The 20,307-nt window shown below is 46.0% G+C and overlaps 1 protein-coding gene across 1 annotated transcript in view; it reads right to left on the bottom strand.

The window, feature by feature from the left end:
• Positions 1-3,587: 3,587 nt before the first annotated feature.
• The window catches only part of LOC144141903 (venom metalloproteinase antarease TserMP_A-like), a 36,522-nt gene continuing 19,802 nt past the window's right edge, over positions 3,588-20,307 (bottom strand). Inside the window, exons 10-13 of the mRNA XM_077673372.1 lie at positions 12,291-12,458; positions 8,724-8,862; positions 8,467-8,616; positions 3,588-4,130 (exon numbers count right to left, since the gene is read on the bottom strand). Coding sequence (XP_077529498.1) covers positions 4,047-4,130; positions 8,467-8,616; positions 8,724-8,862; positions 12,291-12,458 — 541 coding nt within the window. The 3' untranslated portion in view covers positions 3,588-4,046. The remainder of the gene's footprint in view (positions 4,131-8,466; positions 8,617-8,723; positions 8,863-12,290; positions 12,459-20,307) is intronic.

The following is a 20,307-nucleotide window of genomic DNA, read 5'->3' as shown; positions in this document are numbered from 1 at the left end:
AATACACGTTTCTGTCGCCGTGCGTGCCAGGGAGGCGTCGATTCAACGGGGCTGCCTGTAACCTGTAGTCTGTCATCGCCGACTCCTTCCGTAATGTACACGCCACACGCCATACGCCGGTAATTTTATCGCAAATTCGAGCCATATATGAGCCATATATGAAGAATATATGAGCCATTTGGATTATTTAAAAACTCTGCAAACGGCCACTGTGTAGCTAAGATTACGCAGAAAGTTGAGGAAAACACAGACACGGCAGGTAGGAACACTGATTGAAGTAGAAGGGAAGCAGACGACGAGACAGGCAAGTGCAACCGAAACGATCGAGAGGTTGGACAGTGAGGCATATAGTAGCCGACCGTTGGTTCGGACTCTGAATATTCGGACGTGCAGGATGTTCCGGACTTTTCCGAGGAACCGCCACTTGTGGCATAGGAGTAATGTATATGAACAACAGATATTTCGGGCCAAATAAAGTCAGAAGTTCGATTTTCCGGACACAATGTCTCGTGACAGAGCCACGGTGCGACTCTAGGACGACACCATTTTGAAATTTAAGCCCCCTAACTAGATTCGGATTGGTTGGGGTTGCCTTGACTCCCACAGGGGTAACAAACTTCGATCTTGGATGCCATGTAGTCTGTGGCGGAAGCAATCTGGAAAGCTGGAACAGGTGATACGTGGTCATACATTGCCAACGATTGATTGATTGTGGGGTTTAACGCGCCGACGCAACGCAGGCGGTGAGGCGTGCCGTAGTTGAGGACACCGTATTAGTTTTGACAACCTGGGGATCTTTAACGCGCACCGAAATCTCATACACACGGGCGTTTTAGCTTTTCGTCTCCTTGAGAAAAGCGGCCGCGGCGGCCTGGAATCGAACCCGCGACCTCGTATTCAGCAGCACTACACCTTAGCCGCTGAGCCACAGTGGCGGGTTACATTGCCAAGGCTTTGGCGTTGTTGTCCAATGTTTACGAAGAAAAAGTGACGCTTGCAGAGATGCAAGCACATGTTCTCACACAGAGGAATTTAGGGGAAGCACTCGCCAATTTTTCAGACATATTTAAATAAAAGAAAATTTGTTTTGCGACTGGCGGATTTTTTGGACTGCTCTTTTTATTCGGACTATCTTTCGTTCATCACCACGTCTCAAAAATCGGTCGGCCACTGTATATTCATCCGCAGCCACTGCCGCTGTCCCGTTCCCTGGGGAAAATCTCTATAGCGCATGCGCAGCGTTTGCTGAATACGTAACAGTGGAGACTACCACTTGACTACTTAGTCAACCTACTTGGGTGGTGATGTGATTACGGTTCCGGTTAGGCAGGGCCTAGTGAGCGCTGACCTGCGTAAGTCGTAATTACGTAGACGGGGCTACTAGTATTTCGTAAGCCCTTAGTGACTGCCGGGGAATACGGGCCTATGTTGTTACCTTGGAAACTATAACGTCGTTAAGTGCGCATACACGCAAGATGAGCAAGGCTTTGATTGGCACTGCTTTTGGTAGTAGACGTTCAAGAAATAAATTTTCAAGTGCGCTGGGCTTTATATTTCGAAACGGTGCACATATTGGGAGTAGCTTGTTTTGATTCGCTACTCTCACAAATAGGAAACTTTCGCATACAGAGTAATTGCCACGCTATAATTTTTTGCACGGATGCACTGCACATTCCGATACCTGAACTATGTCTAACTTCTCAAGGCCCCATTCGAAAATGCGGCAGCACGCACCTTAATCACAACCTTGAAGAGTCTCTAACTTTCCATATTTTTAGATAGGGGGGCTAGAAAATGAAGGACGCGAAACGGCACATAAATGAATGAAGCGGAATTCGTCGATCTCGTTTTAGCCACAGTGGTTAAAGAGGCCTTGGTCATTTTTCCTCTAAAGATGATGAACTGAAATCAAAATCAGGAGCCTTAAAACTGTCGTGATCTCCTTGTAATGAGAACAAACTTGAGTCTGAGTCCCCACCAAAGTGCAGTAGCCCCTCGTCGATACGCGATTATTAAGGGTGCAATCACTAACAGTGGTTAGTCACCGTGTATATATTCGGCGCCTGGTTTCTTTCTAGATACTGTGGCCCAAATAATTGTTACCGCTGAATTCTACAATGCAGAGCGGATGAGGGAACTTCCTGCTACTGGAAAAATGGTGACGGCTTAGCTCAGCTAATTTTGTATATGCAAAGCAAAAGCTTGGCTTCGATGGAGTCTTGATTTCGCTTGGTTAACCTTTGATTTAGATGTATTTCCGACCACGTATCAAAGCCGTTCGATTCCGTTCAACACTCACAGGAGGAAGCCGGACGAACGCGGCGTTCATTCATTGCGAACACGCCATGGCGTTCATTCATGGCGAACAGAAAGGAAAATTTCTACGATAATTCCCAGGGCAGTGCTTTGCTTTTTGAAGCTAGAGCAGGTTGCCTGCGAACTAAGAGTTTTGTGGGGAAGTATTCACAAAATGATGGGGTATGCGTGCTCTGCGGAAAAGAAACAGAAACTATGCGGCACATCGTGTTAGAATGTGAGGGTATCCATCCAAATCTTCATGAAGGGAATATTGGGCTTTCAGACGCCCTAGGATTTAAGGGTATCACAGAGGAAGTTAACTTCAAGGCTGTCGAGGGGACGAAAAGAAGATTAGAATGCTGGTGGACGAAAAGCAGAGAGGGGAATGTTGCCTAGGACAGTTACCACCTGTAACAGAAAAAAAAAGTATTTTGTGCCTACTAAGATTTTTGTGCCTGCCCTAAGCAGCGCTAGTATTGAACCGAAAGTGTAAAACATAGGTATATTAGTCCTTTTTGGTAAGATGACATGTCATCACCCCGATACAAAGGGAAAATCAATAGATATCATCATCATCATCACAGCCACGTCTCCGACGAAGAAAGAGCGGCCGCCACGTCCGCTGTTTCTCCAGCCTTGCTCCACTAGTGCAGGCTGCGGCCATTTATTTTGCTCCTCTCGAATGTCCGTACCGCGGCGGCCGCTTTTCTGGTGGAGGCGAAAAGCAAAAACGCCCGTGTGTACGAGATTTCGGTACACGTTAAAAATCCCGAGGTGGTCAAAATAAGTACGGGGCCCTCCTCTACGGGGCCCCTCACCGCCTGCGTTGCATCGGCGCGTTAAACCCTACAATCAAATGAAATGATATTTCGCTTACCCCGTAACGCGTGTGCCTGGCACATGGAGAATTTGGGCTTTCACCTTAAAAATATTGAGTTGATCTATCCCAGCCGATGGAACCAAAAAAGGATCGCAGAGAACAGTGCTTGGTGCGGTGACAGGGTACTACGGCTCTTAAGAAGAGGTGCACGTGGCAACAAGCGAGAAATACAGGTGTAGCCAATCAGCGGGGAATGCTAATTTTGGGGAAGCAGTGTAATAAGTGTCGCCACTCAGGCTGTCCAAGTGATACGCGCGGGGTCCTATCTCACTGAAAAGTACATTCTCAGTGGCGATTTTCGACATATCTGCGGCTAGGAAATCAATCATGAGAAAGCGCGGGAACGAAATAAATACACACAAACGCTGTGTAATAAAGATGAATTTATTAGCTATTGCAAGGGGAAGCCGTAGTGCCTGGCCCTTCAGGGCAAGTGAGTAAGCCTAGGTTCCCTGAAGAATCCTTAACATGCCAAGCTTAGTGCACTAGGAATATCCCACTGTTGTTCTGAATATTAGGTCCCTCATTCGAGGTTATTATTACGTCTCTTTGAAGTGGTAACGCGAAGAGCATCGTGTTTTTTACTCTCTAAGGAATTTTAGGTTATGAAGTCTTGTGAAACGTCATCACGATTTAAAGGAACCAGAAATGTGTCTACTGGCGAACTCCGTTTGGCTTGACGTGTTGGAGTATCGCTGTTGTATTGTGCTATTTTGTGAGCCTGTGGACATTTTGAAATCCGCCTGACTGCACAAATACTGCATAAAGCACTCTAAAAGATTAATCGTGAATATTTTTATAATAGTAGCAGTTGTAGCTGCTGCGTAGGCAATTGAAATTTGTGAGGTAGCCTATTTATTTTATTTCGTTATTGGGCCGTTTTATTACTTCCTTCGGGCGTCGTAATTGGCCCCGTTGTTGGCTTAGGAACACATCTTCCCTGGATGCAGACCTGTCGAAAAATGATACTTCATTACACCCACTATCAAAATATATATGTAATAAAATACTCTCATTTTTCAGAACTCCTCATTACCCGCATACAATTGGCTGCAGTTTTAATTAAAGGATTGCTCTAAACTTGTAAACGGAAACTCCTTTTACTTACTTGCAAGCTAGCCGGTCAAATGCAACTCGATATATTCTGGACACTTTTTTATTCTTCCTGTAGTTCTTGTGAAATAACACCAAATTATTCATCAATTTTAAACAACCAGCTTTTATTCTTACAGAACGTTCAAAACTTATCTAACTTCTCTTAAACAAGTCCAGTTTAGGAGAAGCAGGGGTTTGTCGTTGATTTATATTTATGTGCGGTTTAGGTGTAGTCTACGGTGCTCATCTCGCGTTGAGGGAACGTTTCTATGGGAATCGCAACCATAATTCCGCTAAGGAACTTCAGTTTTTTTAATGTATTTTGCTGTTTATTGCGGCTAGTTGAGGCGCTGCAACACAACGCTGGTTTTTCAAACAGAGGTGCACCTAACTGCAGCGCATTTAAACTGCAAGAAGTATTTCACCTCTTTGCGGTACCTTGTGCATACAATTTAGAGATAGAATTAAAGTTGGAACTTCCAAAAAGCAGGTCTTATTTAAAAAGTTGACTAAAAGGTGAAAGGCGTTTTCTCTACTACTGAATATCGAAAGGATTCCAAATTAGACTTTCGTTACCCTTTGAAAAAAGTCGAGGTCATAATGAATGGCAGTACTCGAAAACTGTTTTTTTTTCTATAGTACTGCAGTTTTAGGGCTGAATGTGCTAGCATTTACTTGGTCTACTACTCCACAACCGAAGAAAAAGCGCGCTCCGCAAGTCACTGAGAGGGAGGTGCTCGCACACACCACGGAGCACCCAGGACACAATATACATGGAGGCTACTTGTTTAGTTACTGCAACTGTACACTTTTGACATATATGCGGCGGAATCTCCTTGATACGATTCGGCATAATATGTTTTCCGGATTAAAAGGTTTGTCTTTTCATTCCTGGGCGATGGTACTTAAAGATATAGCATTTTAAGAGCGAATGCTCTTTATAAGCGACCCCAAACCATCCACCGCCGGCGTCGGCGGCGGCGGCGGCGTCCGCAGTGCTCTTTAAAGAAAAAACAGCATCCGGCGCCAGGTTTCGATCCGAGGACTTTGCGGGCCGCAGCGCGACGCGCTACCGACCAAGCCACGGACGCGACGGTGATATCAGTGTTAGACGCGCCTTATATCTTTAACGCATTCAAACTACGTCGTCAGCGGCGTGCGTTGGCGACTCAGCGGCGTTATAGCGGCTTGATAACTGCGTGGTGTACACGTGATACTACAAACCCGATGGAAGAGATGGAAGAGAAGGCGGCGAGGCGGTGGGCTGCGGGGGCCGAGCGCAAGCGCCGCAAGCGGGCCGACAACCGTGCATTCGCACTTTCACATTCTCCCCCTCGGGGAAATGCGGGGGAATTTTTTTGTGGATTTATTACCATCATATGTTGACCGGGAATCGGGTATCACGACCGGGAAATTTAACGTTTACCGACATTTTTCAGAAATTTTACGTTTACTCCTCGCATAATGAGCCACGATCTGCAGGTTGCAGATCCTCTGAGGCCGCGGTAGCGCCAGTTTAGCGGCGAAAACATCGCCGCCTGGCGTGGCCGCTCTGTCCAATGGTGATGCTACGTCAGGTGATGCATCAAAACATCTATAAAAACGTATCATATTCAAGAAATGTGCGCAATTCTCTCGGCAGACAGCATATTCCTTTCAACTGCTCTCCACGCTGGGTGCTTCCCACGCTGTTCTTTGTTCTCCTTGTGCCTTATTGCTGTGTTTCGTAATACTGCTCCTGTTTTGGGGCTGTTTTGTTCTTCTGCTCTGGCTGCATTGTTGCTGTGCGCGATGCTGCTGCCAGGCTTGTCACAATGTAGATTAAACGCAAGGCCTTCAGTGTGAAAGAAAAAGTGGAAATTGCACGCAAACTCCAATAGAACCCGAAGAGGAAGCGCGTGGACTTGGAACGCTAGCTGGTCTTGTCAGTGTCAAGGCTCAGCCCAAATGTCGTTAAGCAAGAGCAGCTTTGAAAGAAGCTGCACGTTTTCGGCCCCAGCGTAAAACAAAGTCGGTGCGGAGCATCAGCAAATCAAAGGCCTTCCGCTTACATGGTTCAAGGAACTTATAACGGCACGAGTGAATATCGAAGGGTCCGTCCTACACAAAAAAATCACCACTTCGCGTTCTTCTTGGATATTGAATACTTCCAAACGTCGCTTGGCTGTCTTTACCTATTCAATGAGTGACACGGCGTGTAGTACAAAACACGGCCCCGGGAAGCGAATACCGCAGCTTCTTTATTACGTTTCAGGAGGGCTCACTACTGGACGTCGAAAAGCAGGAGGTGCAACTCAAATTGACCGCAAGTTGCTCAGTAAAACTGAGTTCCTCACGGAGTATGCATGTTGCCCTCGTTATTTCACCTCTTTGAATAATACGATTTTCGCATAATAGGTTTTATTTTCGAGTTCCTCTGAAAAGCGTATCAACAAAATTTTACCATAAACGCATTCAGCTGTTATTGTTTGTGTTTTCTGATGTGCGTGTATTATAAACAAAAGTGGCGCAATGGGGCGTTATTATTGGTATTTTTTGATCTGCATATATTGGAGAACCAAAGGGGCGCAATGGGCCACAACGCAAATTACCTGCACACGCTATACATACAGCAAAGGCCACCCGCTATAACACATGTGGCTAGAACGGTTCGCAACCTCCCTCTTCTCCGTGACCATATTACCTAATACAACAATCAAATTTTATTTCAAGAAACTTCGTGCTCACTCCACACCATACTGTACATCATAGCCACCACAGTCCCAACCGCAATGCGCGACTCCTAGTCGTCACAGAGCAAGAGCGATAGTGGGGACCAGTCTCGGCTAATTCATTCGCAGTAATGTTTGGTACGTCTCTTCTCCTGCACCAGTGTGCAGTTCGAAACAGCAGCCAAGGCGTTCTAAGCAATTCGCCAAGCACAACCGTTAATAACTCTGGGCCACAACCCATCCTGCCTCAGGCAGCGTATGGCGGGTACACGGAATATAAGGTCTACACTATGGAACCTGTGGTTACAAGGCAACTGTGGCAGTGCTCAATCTACCGTGATGGCAATGCACAACACTGCTTACCGGCTGCATAAAGAATGCCCGCCAATTGAGGTACGATAGGACGTGGCGGACTGCGTGGAATTCAGCTAATACGTAACTGGACCTTGCAAAGAATATATGAAGGGGGGGGGGGAGGTAGGAGACGACAACTGCTAGTAAAGGTGCGCCTTCCGGGGTCTTTCTTTTCTTGGGAACGGCGGCCGGGTTTCAGGACCCCGGTAACATTAGCCCGACAAAACAAGCAATTTCTGTAGACCCACCCATTTACACTTCGGGCCTATAGTAAGAAGAAGGCCGGCTTCCTCACACCCGTCTAAGCATACGCAATCATCTTGTTTAGCGCAGGGCCACGCATTTGTTCCCAGTAATATTTTTTGTGCGCGTGCCCCTTTGGGCAGCCCTTAGTAACGACTCCGATATGCACCACGACTTTCAACCACCCGAAAAAATGCCCCAGGTGTTTTTTTAAAGGGGCGTAACGTTATGTACGCATATATTATCCTCATCCATCAACGCTTCACTCTTCATTTCATTATTTATTACATGCAAGACCTCGTATGTACAGGCGCACACGAACGTTCTTGACAAATGGGATTCTAAAGCTGCTGTTACATCTTTAGTTAGCTTGCGTACGCCACTTCACATGGTTCTAAGCTGTAAAAGACATATATTAGAAGGGTTTTGTACACACAATGTATGCTTGGCACCAAGTCAAGAAGGTGGTGTAAATTTCTTCAGCCATTGGTAATTTTGCTGCGACTACTAACAGACGGCCATAAAACGCTCCGTTTCCGTGGAAGGGCAAAGCCAACGAACTAAGGTCACATGAAACAGGGGAGATATAATGAATAAATAACGAACCGAATATGCCTTTATAGATAAATATTTATGCTTGCCGACGGGGGTCTAATAGTCAAATATTCCCCACTGCTCAAGGCAAGGCGATGCTCGAACAGCAGGGAAGACCATCTGCAAGGCGCACGCTTTCAATGCCTCTTTCTCTGCTTCATTTCTCACATCCCTGCTCCCCCTCTAGGGAACTTACTTTTCCCAGTTCAAACAATCGGCAAGTTACGAAAAGGTCAGTTGCTGTTATCTCCCCACGAATGTTTTTAGGAAAGAAAAGAGCACTGCACATACCTTGTTTGCATCACACGTCGTATACTCAAGTGCCGCTCTGAATACTTGGTATTGTCTCCAAGCCCAGCTGACGCGGCCCCCCCAGGTCTCTTTGGTATACCTCATAAATAGGCAGCGGACCTTGCAAAGAGATTTCAGAGCCGGTGTTTTCTGAAACAAAAGACAACTTCTATAGCCCAGATTGTCAAAGTGAGTACGCGGCATGCTGGCAAATGTAGGCACTGAAATGCGGGTACGAAGTACAGACTGCAACTTACAAGGTCAGCTGTAACATTTTTCTCGAAGGGATATAACTTTTGGCAGTACGCTTGCTGATTGATTATCATCCCAGGATAGTCTTGAGTAACATTGTACACCTGCTTGGCTTTCACCATCCAGCACGTCATCGTTCGAAGTCTATTAAAAGGATAAGATTCTGAGAATATGCTAACCAGGCAATGCAACTGACAGTGCTAGATTTAATGAACTGATATTGCAACGCTTGTTGCCCGGTGTCCCTTGGAACACACCAGATAAGAGATCATTGGGCGGTGGTCGCATCCTGGCAAAACAAAGAATTCCTGCTCTTTACTTTCCAGTGACGTCATACGAGGGTTCTAGTGAAACCTACCGCCTATGTTAGCCTCCATTAACACTTAACGCAACATATTTTGCTAAAGTATTTCCTCCAGCAGGAACCACAAATGTTATATTTGGTTTACATCATACGCGTATGACCATTTATTGCAGTGCATGCTTTTAATACCATAACATCGGCAAGAAAACGCATCGTTTCAATGATGATGCTTTTTTGTGGGTGGTTGATACAACACTGGCCTTGTCATTGATAAAGAGCCTGCAGTGAACAGGTTAAAGTTTCAATCAGTAGCGGTGTTTCGCGTCATTTTGGGAGTTTTGGCTATTCCCGTAAATGAACGCGCACTCATTCATACAAGCCTAGTGGTCAACTGTCACTGGAAAACAAATTCAACAATTCAATTACCTATACAAAGAATTTTTACCCTTTCCCAGTATGTGTAGATGCTTCATTTTACAATGCTAACATACAAGCTACAAGAAAAATTTTGACGCATATAGGTTTCCGCAGGTTTAGCTTCAAATATTTGCACTTTACATTGTATACGTTAAATTCGTACAATGTGTGTTTATGCTAGTAAAATCGGAAGCTTAGGTGGCTTCAAAATAAAGTGGTAGTTTTTGTGACGTCGAAATTTAGAGCATATCGGGAAAGCAGCAGCTGCCTGCAGGAATAAGAACCTTTTATCAAATTCAACCTGCTACTCCTTCAAACAAAAAGCAACAGCCAAAAAATCCCTACGCTGCCAATCAAATAGTTCTTCTACCATTAGATAGAACACTTCAGGTAATGTTAGGAAAGATGTGTAAATGAGGAATCAAACTAAAGTTGAACAACCTGAACTACATTCGAACATGCCAGGTAGACAAAAACGATCTCTTCCACTGTAAGATCAAACACAGACATGGACAACAAAGCGCAGTGAAGCAGTACAGACTTCTGCGTTTTTATGACTAGGCAAAATGTTCGCATGCATGTAAATACATCACGCTTAATTAAAGACCTGGTGAAATTATTCTGTTCACCATTGTCACATTGTAGTCCTCATCCTCCGTTTTAATACGCTATATCCTACTGCCAAGTGACCGTATTCTACATGAACACAATAGTTCAAGAATCGAAAAAACTTGCTGTCTTGTGTCTTTCTCTTTTAAAATGGAATAATTTGGGCAGAAGTTCTTACCAGACGCTGGCAAATACAATCGAAGCAAACGAGAATGCCTCAACTGACAGTGATCGTGTCCCTGGGGCGTCTGTGTTGCGCCGGTATGTAAACCACGCACTACCTTGCTCTTGTCTACGTTTCCACGCTGTCGTTTTGGCTATGCCCTAACGCACTTGTCAAAACTTTAACCTCACAATGGTGCAAAAACTACCGCGTAAAATACAACTTTAATTGCACAATAATTTTTCCATTATTGCTGCCAAAAAGCTCATTTGTTGCTATGTTACGGGTTTACCCACGTTTTGTCGCAGCAAAATATAAGATCGCTTTGACTTGCGCTAATCTGCAACCAGCCAATCAAAGCAAACGTCTCACAATACTCGGTACATTGCGGAAATATTTATTGTAAAAATGGCAGAAAAATAAGTAAAACACTCTTCTAAGCGCAAAGCCAGTTGCAGCGCTGCACTTCTTAGGATGCAATGAAAATTACGCCCACCTCCCCTCGCGGGAACCCTGGTGTGATGCGACGCTGAAGGGGGTTCCATTGTGCGTTTCCGTTGGGTCGATTACTCGAATTGCGTGAGCAATCGTCGGGTAATGACAGAGAGAGAGAGAGAGAGAGAGAGAGAGAGCAAGCGTAGCGCGGACGACCGTCGACTGAGAGACCGGCCGGAGTGCGGCACTCCGCTTATATGCGCAGCGCGCCCGAAGGAGAGGAGACCGCGGAGAGAGAGGGCGCTGTACATGCGCACAGCGCACTTGCGCCGCGTGCAGCGCCGCCCACCGGCGGAGTGAGAGAGCGCACCGCACTGAGCGCGCCACAGATGTTGGGGGAGTGGGTGCACTATCACGGCGAGAGGAGAGGGGGTGAGCGGAGGAGAGACGCAGCTGTGCGGACGCGGACAACGACGACGCAGGAAGGACAGGGCGGCCGGCAAGAGATGCTCCTCTCAGCGTCGCATCTAAAAAAAAACACGTAGGTAAGTGGTTTTTGCTCATCCGTAAGAATATATTGAATTTTTTTATAATAAAAAAAAACCAAGGTCCAACAGTCCGGTTGCGGAAAAGGCTTAGTACGAAGAAGGCCCATAGGAATCAGTTTGTTCCGTTTCAACATTTAAAAGCCAAGAAGGACCACCTTAACAGCTCTATAGCTTCATGTAATCATGAGAACTTCGTTTTCTCATCAGAAGAATGCAGTCCCTAAGATAGGAAAGGGTTAACCTAAGCAACATCATGAATGATACAGACTCTACACCATATTAAATAACACCACTCTCAAAAATACTACTTCCTACCCAGTTGTCAGCGTATTTCCCACGTCCGCACTTTTCCCCTATATACTGATCTAGTTATTCATCTTTTTTTTTTTCATTCCTTGACCCACAGTGCTAAGTTCCAGCAAAGTTCACTTTTGCCATTTTATTTTTTCTGCTAAAGCGTGCTGTATTTTTTGGTATTGTGCGATTATTTTGTTGAACAGTAAACTGCCTGCGAATATGTTCAGGCTTTATGAAGATAATCAGTATCTAGTGCACCGTGCACCTTATGATACCTAACCCAAAAAAATGCACAACCATCGCGCCACCTACAGTACTTTAGCCATAAATTACTTTAGCAAAACCCGCAATGTAAGTGTACCAACATGTCTACCACTGCGCGTGCGCCGGTTTTCTATTTCAGCGTGATAAGGTTTTTCACAGGAAGCGGTTTTTTTATACACTACGCCATCAACCCAAATGTTTACCTTTTATGATTTTTCAGCTAATGTATGGTGGAACAGAAGGAGAGTTTTCGGCTTGGTGAGTTGGTACATGTCAAGGTGGAACAGCGCTAAGACGGGACACAGTATGAAATGAGAGACACAAGTTGTGTTGAAACACTTTACGATAAAAGTGACGGACACAGCCACCGTGTCTGTTCAGTCTTACTATGAGCCGTCTTAGCCCTTTTGTATCTTGACACAGGGACCCTCAGTACCCTAAAAATGGCAAAAGGACTTTAGCATAGCAATACAGAATAAATTTTTAGAAGTTTTGGGCAAATGGTACAAAATTTTTGATAAAAACAGTAATTCACCTTACAGTGTAGCGTATTTGAGCGAGGCTGCAGCCGGAAAAGTAATGATGTAAGTAGTTCTTGTCGATGTAACTCATCAGGTGCCCCAGCTCCCAAGAACAAGAAAGAGAGTTTGGTCGCTTTGGATCGGTGGTTTCATCACCAGCTCCATCGTGCGATGCACCTAACCTAAAAAAGAAGTGTTCATCGCCGAGACATAAACATGTTGAACTCAGCCAACTACCACAGGAACGCTGATACAATTACAGAGAGAAAACAATGCACAACAAAGTAGCGCTGTTCTGAAAGAAAACAGCTGAAATATTTCACGTGATTCTTAATTTTCTATTTTTAGGGGCTTCGTCTAAATAAATCTTTCATACCATTTCTGTCTGGAAATAAAATATGTGTGGGGTTTAAAAGATTGTGGGGTTTAACGCGCCGACGCAACGCAGGTCATGAGGTGCGCCATACTGCAGGGCTCCGGATTAATTTTGACCACCTGGGGATCTTTACCGCGCGCCGAAATCTGACACACACGAGCGTTTTTTTCTTCTTTTTCGCCTCCATCAGAAAAGCGGCCGCTGCGGGCGGGAATTGAACCCGCGACCTCATGCTCAGCAGCGCGACGGCTTAGCCATTTAGCCACGGCAACGGGTAATTTTTGCTTCAAAAAAGTGTTAGTACATAAGATGCGAAGACAAGTAGTTTGTATACCTGGAACCACAAACGCACTGTTGCGATGAACGAATCGAAGAACACTGTTTCTTTTATCGATTACAATCACTTTCCCCAGCACAGACCTTGGTGCTCACCTTCCCCTGGAAGCGTAATTGCACTTCCATTCAGTAATATGGGGGCTGAACTGTAAAAATGCGATCCTTCTCATTAAACAGAGAATGATGGGAAATTGTACACTTCTAGACAGGACCAGCTTCGAAAATAATAAGGATTTGTAAATGACGAGTAGGATATACGGGTCTTGACTAATATACAGTAATCCCTCGTTATAACGAAATCGCTTTACTGGAAATATCGCTTTATTCGAAATTAATTCTGGTCCCAACCCACTCGCATGCATTTTAGGCCGCATTCCTCGAAGCGCATGAAGAGCTTGAACCGCTTAGAGCGAAGTGGCGAACGGAGGCTTGGCCGAGCGGTGGCCACCCAGCGGTGAGTCAGGCTGCCAACATGGCGTGTCAACGCAACCTGGTCTTTTTCTGGCGATTTTCTCGAGCCGGTCATGCTCAATTTGCGCCACCCGACTTTAGAAAAACGATCCGAAAGCGTTGTAGGGTCATTAAATTTTGCTCCTGGACATTGGTCAATTGCGTCGACGTGACGCTGCGCAAACACCGACAGTCGAACCGTAGAATTCGAACCGCAGTGTCGTCGACAACGGGGTGCCGAAAAATTCTTGTTTTGTAAACTTCACTGCTGCACACCTCGGGAAAAAACTTCCCAGAGATCATGCAAAGCCCCTAGAGCAAAACCAGTCAGTATTCATGATTGCGCTATGCACTCAAAATGAGCAGTAAATCGTTTTTTGAGCGCAACAAACACAACCTGCCACTCGAGCCATGGCATTTGCAGTGCTTTCGAGCGCAAGACTCGCGTAGCGTTCCGTGACGCCCGCGCACCCCCTTGTAAATTGGCCACAGCCGCTGCCACTTCCATGAGCTGCGACCACAGCCTCATGCAGTGCTTGGTCATATTGGAGCAGGGGATAACCCAAGCTCACTGCCTTTCCTGCTCCTGAATCAAGCTTTGCTTCACTCAATACATTCTGTTTTAATTCCTTGCAGTTGTGGTGCAAGTCAAGCTCAACTGCTTTATGCTTGTTTCGAGCGGTCGCTTATATCGAAATACCGCTTATCACTTCGTTATAACGAGGCATTACTGTACCTATGGGTATTGATTACTATACATATAAGTTGAAAATAAGCGCTCTACTATTGATAAAACAGTCGGTTAGTCTAAAACCACAGGAGCGTTTCTGCTGAGAAAAACGAGGTAACGGGGACTCAAATAAACCTAGTATGAGCAATGCCCACTCGATGTGCAACATGCGCTTCGACACACAAGGTCTGGCCAGCCAGGAACTGGTTTAAGTATTCCCCTTAAATCACGTTTTTATTGCGCGGTAATAGACATGGTGGCTTCGACAATTTTTTAATTAATGCCCGCACCTGGCTGCCAAGATATATATAAAGCCCTCGCATGGTCATGCACACATTATCCTCTATAAGCCACGACAAAATATTATTTCGTCTCCTGGAATGCTTAACCTATATTCAAGCTTGTGTCGAAAATTAAGAGCACACCTTAACACTCCTTATGATGTAATGAGTGCGAAAGTATCAGTGTCGAAATTCCTAACCAAGGGAGGCATAATTTGAGAAAGAACACCAACAAGAGTTGACAATGCCTCCACCTGCAAAATCAAGATATGAAGTTAAAATTTGCGAATCCAACACCGAAATGAGAAACGGCGTAATAGTTCGTCGAGAAATTCGAGACGTGCCGCGACACATTCACTCTTTCAATACCACTGGAAAAACGTGAACAATCGCACCCGCACTCCTTGACGTGGGCCGGGGTGAATGGGAAGGGTGACAGCTAAGAAAGGCGCCGTGAATACCTGCTATGAAAACTGGTAAGCACCGTTTTGCCAGTTTTCAAATGTTAGTATGCGGGGAAACCCGAGACTGTAGTTTTCTCGTAGACTCTATCGTACCAGGCATCACCACCCCGTGCATAATACGCGAACTGTAGGACAGCGAAGTCTTTAATTCGCGTTGATGTTGCTTACGGACTGACGTAAACGTTGGACATAGCGATGTCCACGTCACCACAATTGACTAACGCAACGAACACGTCGCTCACGCCGTCAGCAGCAATCACCTCCACGTGTTTGTGTTGGCTGGCAGAGACTGGACCAACTGCGAGATTCGTGGCACTCTAAAATTCTGCCCCAGTGGCAAGGGCCTCGATGCGCTGAAGCGAGCGCCATTTTGTGGGGCTGTGATAATTCCGCCTGCACTTCCAAGGAAACGCACACCAGCAACTGCAGGAAAGTCGGGAGGAGTTGCAAGTAAGACTTTACAATAAAAGCAGAAAATTAGTAGTCTTAAGGCTCCGAAACTACCAAACGGCCATTCACCCAACGTGGAGTCATTTCCATCGCTTTCATGTAAAACTAAGCATGCATAAAAAATGACATTCATCAACAGCCGTACGAACTCCTCCTACTGATGCCCCGAAACGTCCTTCCAAGCAGGTCATTTTCGTACTGTTAATCGCTATTAGCACATACCTACCCCAATCACACAATTCCGACCTAATTCCGAGCATGCATATCCCCATTGAAAGGCGGGGGCCAAAGCTACCCGTTGGCCTTTTCGCATTACTACAGTTTGGGCATCTGTTAAAGAGAACAAACAAGCCCATGGCCGCCGGGCTTTGCGAAGTGGTGACGTCGAGAGGTGGGGAGAATCGCTGACAGCTTGCACATGTGGCCGGATGCCCCGAGGCAGCAGAAGCCGCGCGTCGTCTGCAACGCCGCACCACTGTGCCGCTGGCAGCTGGTGAGAGCTGGAAAATATTTCACGCTTAAAGGACCAAATAAAAAAGCAGTTTCTTTTCTCACTCGAGAGCTACTATGGTGTTTCGCAGCGTTTTCGCAGCATCGTGATTTTTTCAACCATTTTTATATAAACTTACATACCTCTCAACAGGTCCAAATTCCTTGGAGGCAACGAGGTGCCAAAGTATTTTACTTTACGCCCACTCTTTCAGTCCCGCCTGTGCCCAACGCCGAAGTGGAAAGTTGTTTGCATGGAATTGTTAGGGCTACCAAAGATGAGGTTATATTCATTTTATTTCCACATTGCAAAGCTAAAAAATGGAACGGGGTGGTGAAAACTTAACTCTGAAGGGCGCTTTCTCACCATGCGAGTCAATTTTTGCGCTTCACTATGCGAAATATAACATGCCAACTAGGCCTACTAATACCGTTATGAAAATATGTTCTTGTACCTCTTTGCGGACAATAAAAAAGCGAGTGCACCAACATTTAACCGCGATGACCCATTTTGAAGCACACAGCATACGAAGTAAGACGTGTGAGCGCGATATGCTTGTTTTACTTTGTGAAACCTGCTGCAACCTCGAGGATTCGACACCTCAACTTTATTCAAAATTGACGCGGGTTGTTCTACTATACGAGCCGAAATAAACTCGTCATCGTGTTTATTGCTGGCCGTGTTCAATGTCTGTTTATAGCATTGTCCAAGGGTGGAGACAATATACAAAAACGCATGGTAAAGAAATTCTGGAGTTTTGCCCGAATGTAATTTCAAGCGGGATTCTGATTTGTTCGAGACGCAGTCTGATGGGACATAAATTTTAAGGCTTAAAATGCGACCGTCACTCCATTATAGATAAAAGGGGATACTTAACTTAGCCGAATATCCCAAAAACTGAAAACGCTACAAGGAGGTCGACTTACTTTTCAGATAAAACTGAAACTGTTTTAGCAGCGAAACAGTCTACGGCAAGGTGGCGGGCTTTTATCGTGTGCGCGCGAAAAAACACACGACAGAAAAACAAACTCACAAACACGAACCTTACACCGATAAGACACTAGGTTCTTCATATTTCGGTATACGACACTTATATTCCCCTCAAAAAGGGTCGCCCCAACTACGCGATTCCGTTTAAAAGTGAAGCCGGCTTTAAAGGCTATTGCTCTCAGCTTAGTCGGCTTACAACGAACACTCCACTTATAACGTCATATGTCCTACATATCTTTATATATAGATTGCTGATCTTCCCCACAAAAAAATTCCGCTATCTCCACAAAGTGAATGCTGATGAGAGCGACGAAGCAAAAATGCTTATCAGTAAAACCGTGAAGCATTCGCCCACACATTATATAAAGACTCGACACGTCAAGCTTTGCTTCTACGACAACTGCAAACCGGGACGGTGCTTACGCCGGCGCTCGCGCGCCACGTGTGCCCGGACATGTACGAGGACGAGGTGTGCAGTGTGTGTGCGCGTGTGAACGCAGACTTGGCCCACTTGATGTGGGGATGTGCGGACCACAACTCAAGTGCGGGGAGGCCGATCCTCCCACCGGACATTGCGGACTCAGTGCGCTCTTCGGGGCGAGAAGATCAGCTAAGGGCCATCCAGCGGCTCGAGGCTGCACTGGACAGGCAAAGGCGAAAGGGGAACCCGCACTCCCCTCGGCCTCCTCCTGCGGGAGCGAGGGCTAGGGGCGACAGCGGCGGCACTCCAAGTAGCCCGCGCCGACCAGACACAGACCTCGGGGTCTGCCCGACGCCGCGGTGAGCGGTGAAGACTACGGGACGGTGAAGCCCTGCGTGGCCTGATCCATCCCCGACTGCCGGTACCTCAATAAAGTCCTTTCTCTCTCTCTCTCTCAAGCTTTCCACCGCTCCGTTGACAAACCCGTCGACGACGTCGATGTTTGTGGTGGTTATGTAGGGGTTGTTTTGGACGATGATAATCTCCATGGGTAAGTTGGCCAATTCGGTGTGTGACATTTTATCCATCTTGGCCGTCGCCTTCTGCAGAGCGTCTTGTGTCGTGTACCCCCGGTACGTGTTTGAGCTCGCAGGCGACGAACGAGAACCTCTTCTTCTTCCTCTTCTCCTTGTTGGGTAGCAACGAACGCATTGAACGTTTTGTTCTCTTCGGCCAATCTTTCGTTGGCCAATCCCTAGGGGGATCCTGCCGCAATCATAATTAATGTGCCGTGCCGTATACCGCAGCAACGAGGGACGGGACAGTGCCCGAGCAAGAGAAGCTTCGCCCCTAAAAATGCCTTCCTAGTGATGCAATTCCGTGTAAAAGTGAAGCCAATTTTTAAAACATCGATGCAAGCTTAGTTTTTGTAAGCTGGCTTTCTCATTGTGTGGCGCACTGATACCTATTGACATTGAAAATGCGATGCAAACAGCGCTCGCTAACAGCGACACGAGTGTGATCGTACGACGGCGTTCTAATAGCTATCCGGCGTCCACGAGCGTGCTCGCGTGCACACTAGCGACGAGTGACAACTGACGATGCATACCGGGCGAAAGAGAATGCCACAAATAACCTTTGGCGTCAAAATAGCACCTTGGAATAGTTCAAGGGCGCGTCCTCCAGGTTCCGAAGCCAGTTTCTCAATCACCATTTTGGCTTGAGCTGGAACGTGTGCGACACACTGCTGTGATAACGCCATGGTACACAGGGAAGTCCCAAACACTCGCCTGGAAAGTGCCGTTTAACACCCCCCGAACACACTCAGTGTCGCTGGACCAGCAGCTTTAAAGTCTGGAATGGCGGAATTTTTTTTTACGACGATAGTCTTGCCTGGGCTACTTAAACACGAAATATTTATTCTCTCTGTCTCTCTGTCCCTCGATTCAGCCGCCCGGCAAAAACGTAAAAGAATTCTTCTACAAGATATTTATGTAGGCAAAACATATCTAAACTAATAAATCTCGTGGCAATGTTCTTACATGGCAGCATGTTTGTGCAAAAAGAAAAATTAGCGTATCGGATGCAAGACATAACTACAAAAGTGATATCTACATTGCAATTAATTAGAAATACACGGCTGACCTAATTTTGCAATAGCAAATAAAAAATGCGCCTTAAAAATGTTTTGCCATAATTTTACATAAAAGCTCTTGCAGTGCGCCTTTAAGGCAGTGTTTTATGCTCAACAGTTACAAAGGTTCCAGTAGATGGCGTGATTAGTAGAACAAGGTATAACTGAATTGACTTCAGCAAAAATGTGCGTATTTTAAGGTGACAGGAGAAACATGCGAGGAGAACAGTGTGAGAGCTGGGTGGGAAAGACAAAATAGGCATCTACGTGGCAGGAGTGGCAAAAGGCTGTTGTCTTTCGACGACATTTGCAGCGAAGTGAGTAGCTATGCCTCCGATTTTTTTGTTTTAATTTAGTCTCAGAGTTCGAAGTTTCCAAGCTCTGGCAACCTGACGGAATGCTGTAACAGAGGATACGCTGTTTTAGTCAGGGCGCATGTGCAGGCTGTCTCCGGTTGTCGTCTCGTCTCGCCATAAGCGCTTGGCGGAGCACTCGCCCATGACTTCGCTCGTTCCCTTACACAGTTGCCCACACTGTACTTTCTCCCCATTGGATAAGTTCCACGCTTCGGTCGTCACTTTGCTGGCCTAGTGTCTTGAATTCCGCGGAAGTTTCGACACTCGAATAACTAGAGCAGCAGTTAAAGGGACCGACAGCCGATTTTCGTCGAGCATTTTTTTTTAACCCAAGTTAAGGTATCACTAAAACACTTTACCTCAAAACGGTTTAGGTAATAGCGCCCGAGAAAGTTTTGAAATCGAATTTTTTAGATCTAGCAGACATACGTGTCCGAAAAGGAATGCTGATAATCATGCGGCAATGCAGCAGAGTACGTCTACTGCACGTTAGATGAAAAGAGCTAATTAAAAACACTTCCCGGGCCAAGACAACGGTTTTTGAATGACGCGTTGAAATCGGCACATTTGCTAGGACACATAAGCTCGTGTAACGTTTCTATACTAAACGCCGCCATTTTTCAGATGTCAGATATTTTAGTGCCAAATAAACTTATTTTCGACGGTTTTTTTTTAGGAATACTTTGCGGTTACATCACTATGCAAACCACTGGCTTCCATACGGGCTAGACGACGTGCACTCCTCAAAACTAGGTAGCCTGTCCCTTTAGGTTTTTGTGTGGAGATGGGCGCTGCATCCAGAACTATACCCAAACTGCCATCGTAGTAAGAGTTTCTAGCCGTTGAGAGGAAATGCCAACCCCCCCTCCTAAATACGAATGCGCTGGTCTCTACTTGCCGCATAACAGATGTTTGCCTTATTTTGTTTGGACATCCGCTCTAGCACCCTCAGCTCATCATACTGAATATGCTCTGCGTCTAAGAGTCCAAGACCTTAACCTCCGGTCCTCAACCGCAATCTCTATTTGCTGGTACCTCTGTCGGCACCCGCATC

The sequence above is a fragment of the Haemaphysalis longicornis genome, unplaced genomic scaffold (assembly GCF_048455015.1).
Source record: "Haemaphysalis longicornis isolate Haplotype H1 unplaced genomic scaffold, Haemaphysalis longicornis Haplotype H1 scaffold_6, whole genome shotgun sequence".
NCBI classification, from domain to species: domain Eukaryota; kingdom Metazoa; phylum Arthropoda; class Arachnida; order Ixodida; family Ixodidae; genus Haemaphysalis; species Haemaphysalis longicornis.
The sequence above is the reverse complement of the archived record's forward strand: the minus strand, read 5'-3'. Positions and strand labels throughout refer to the sequence as shown.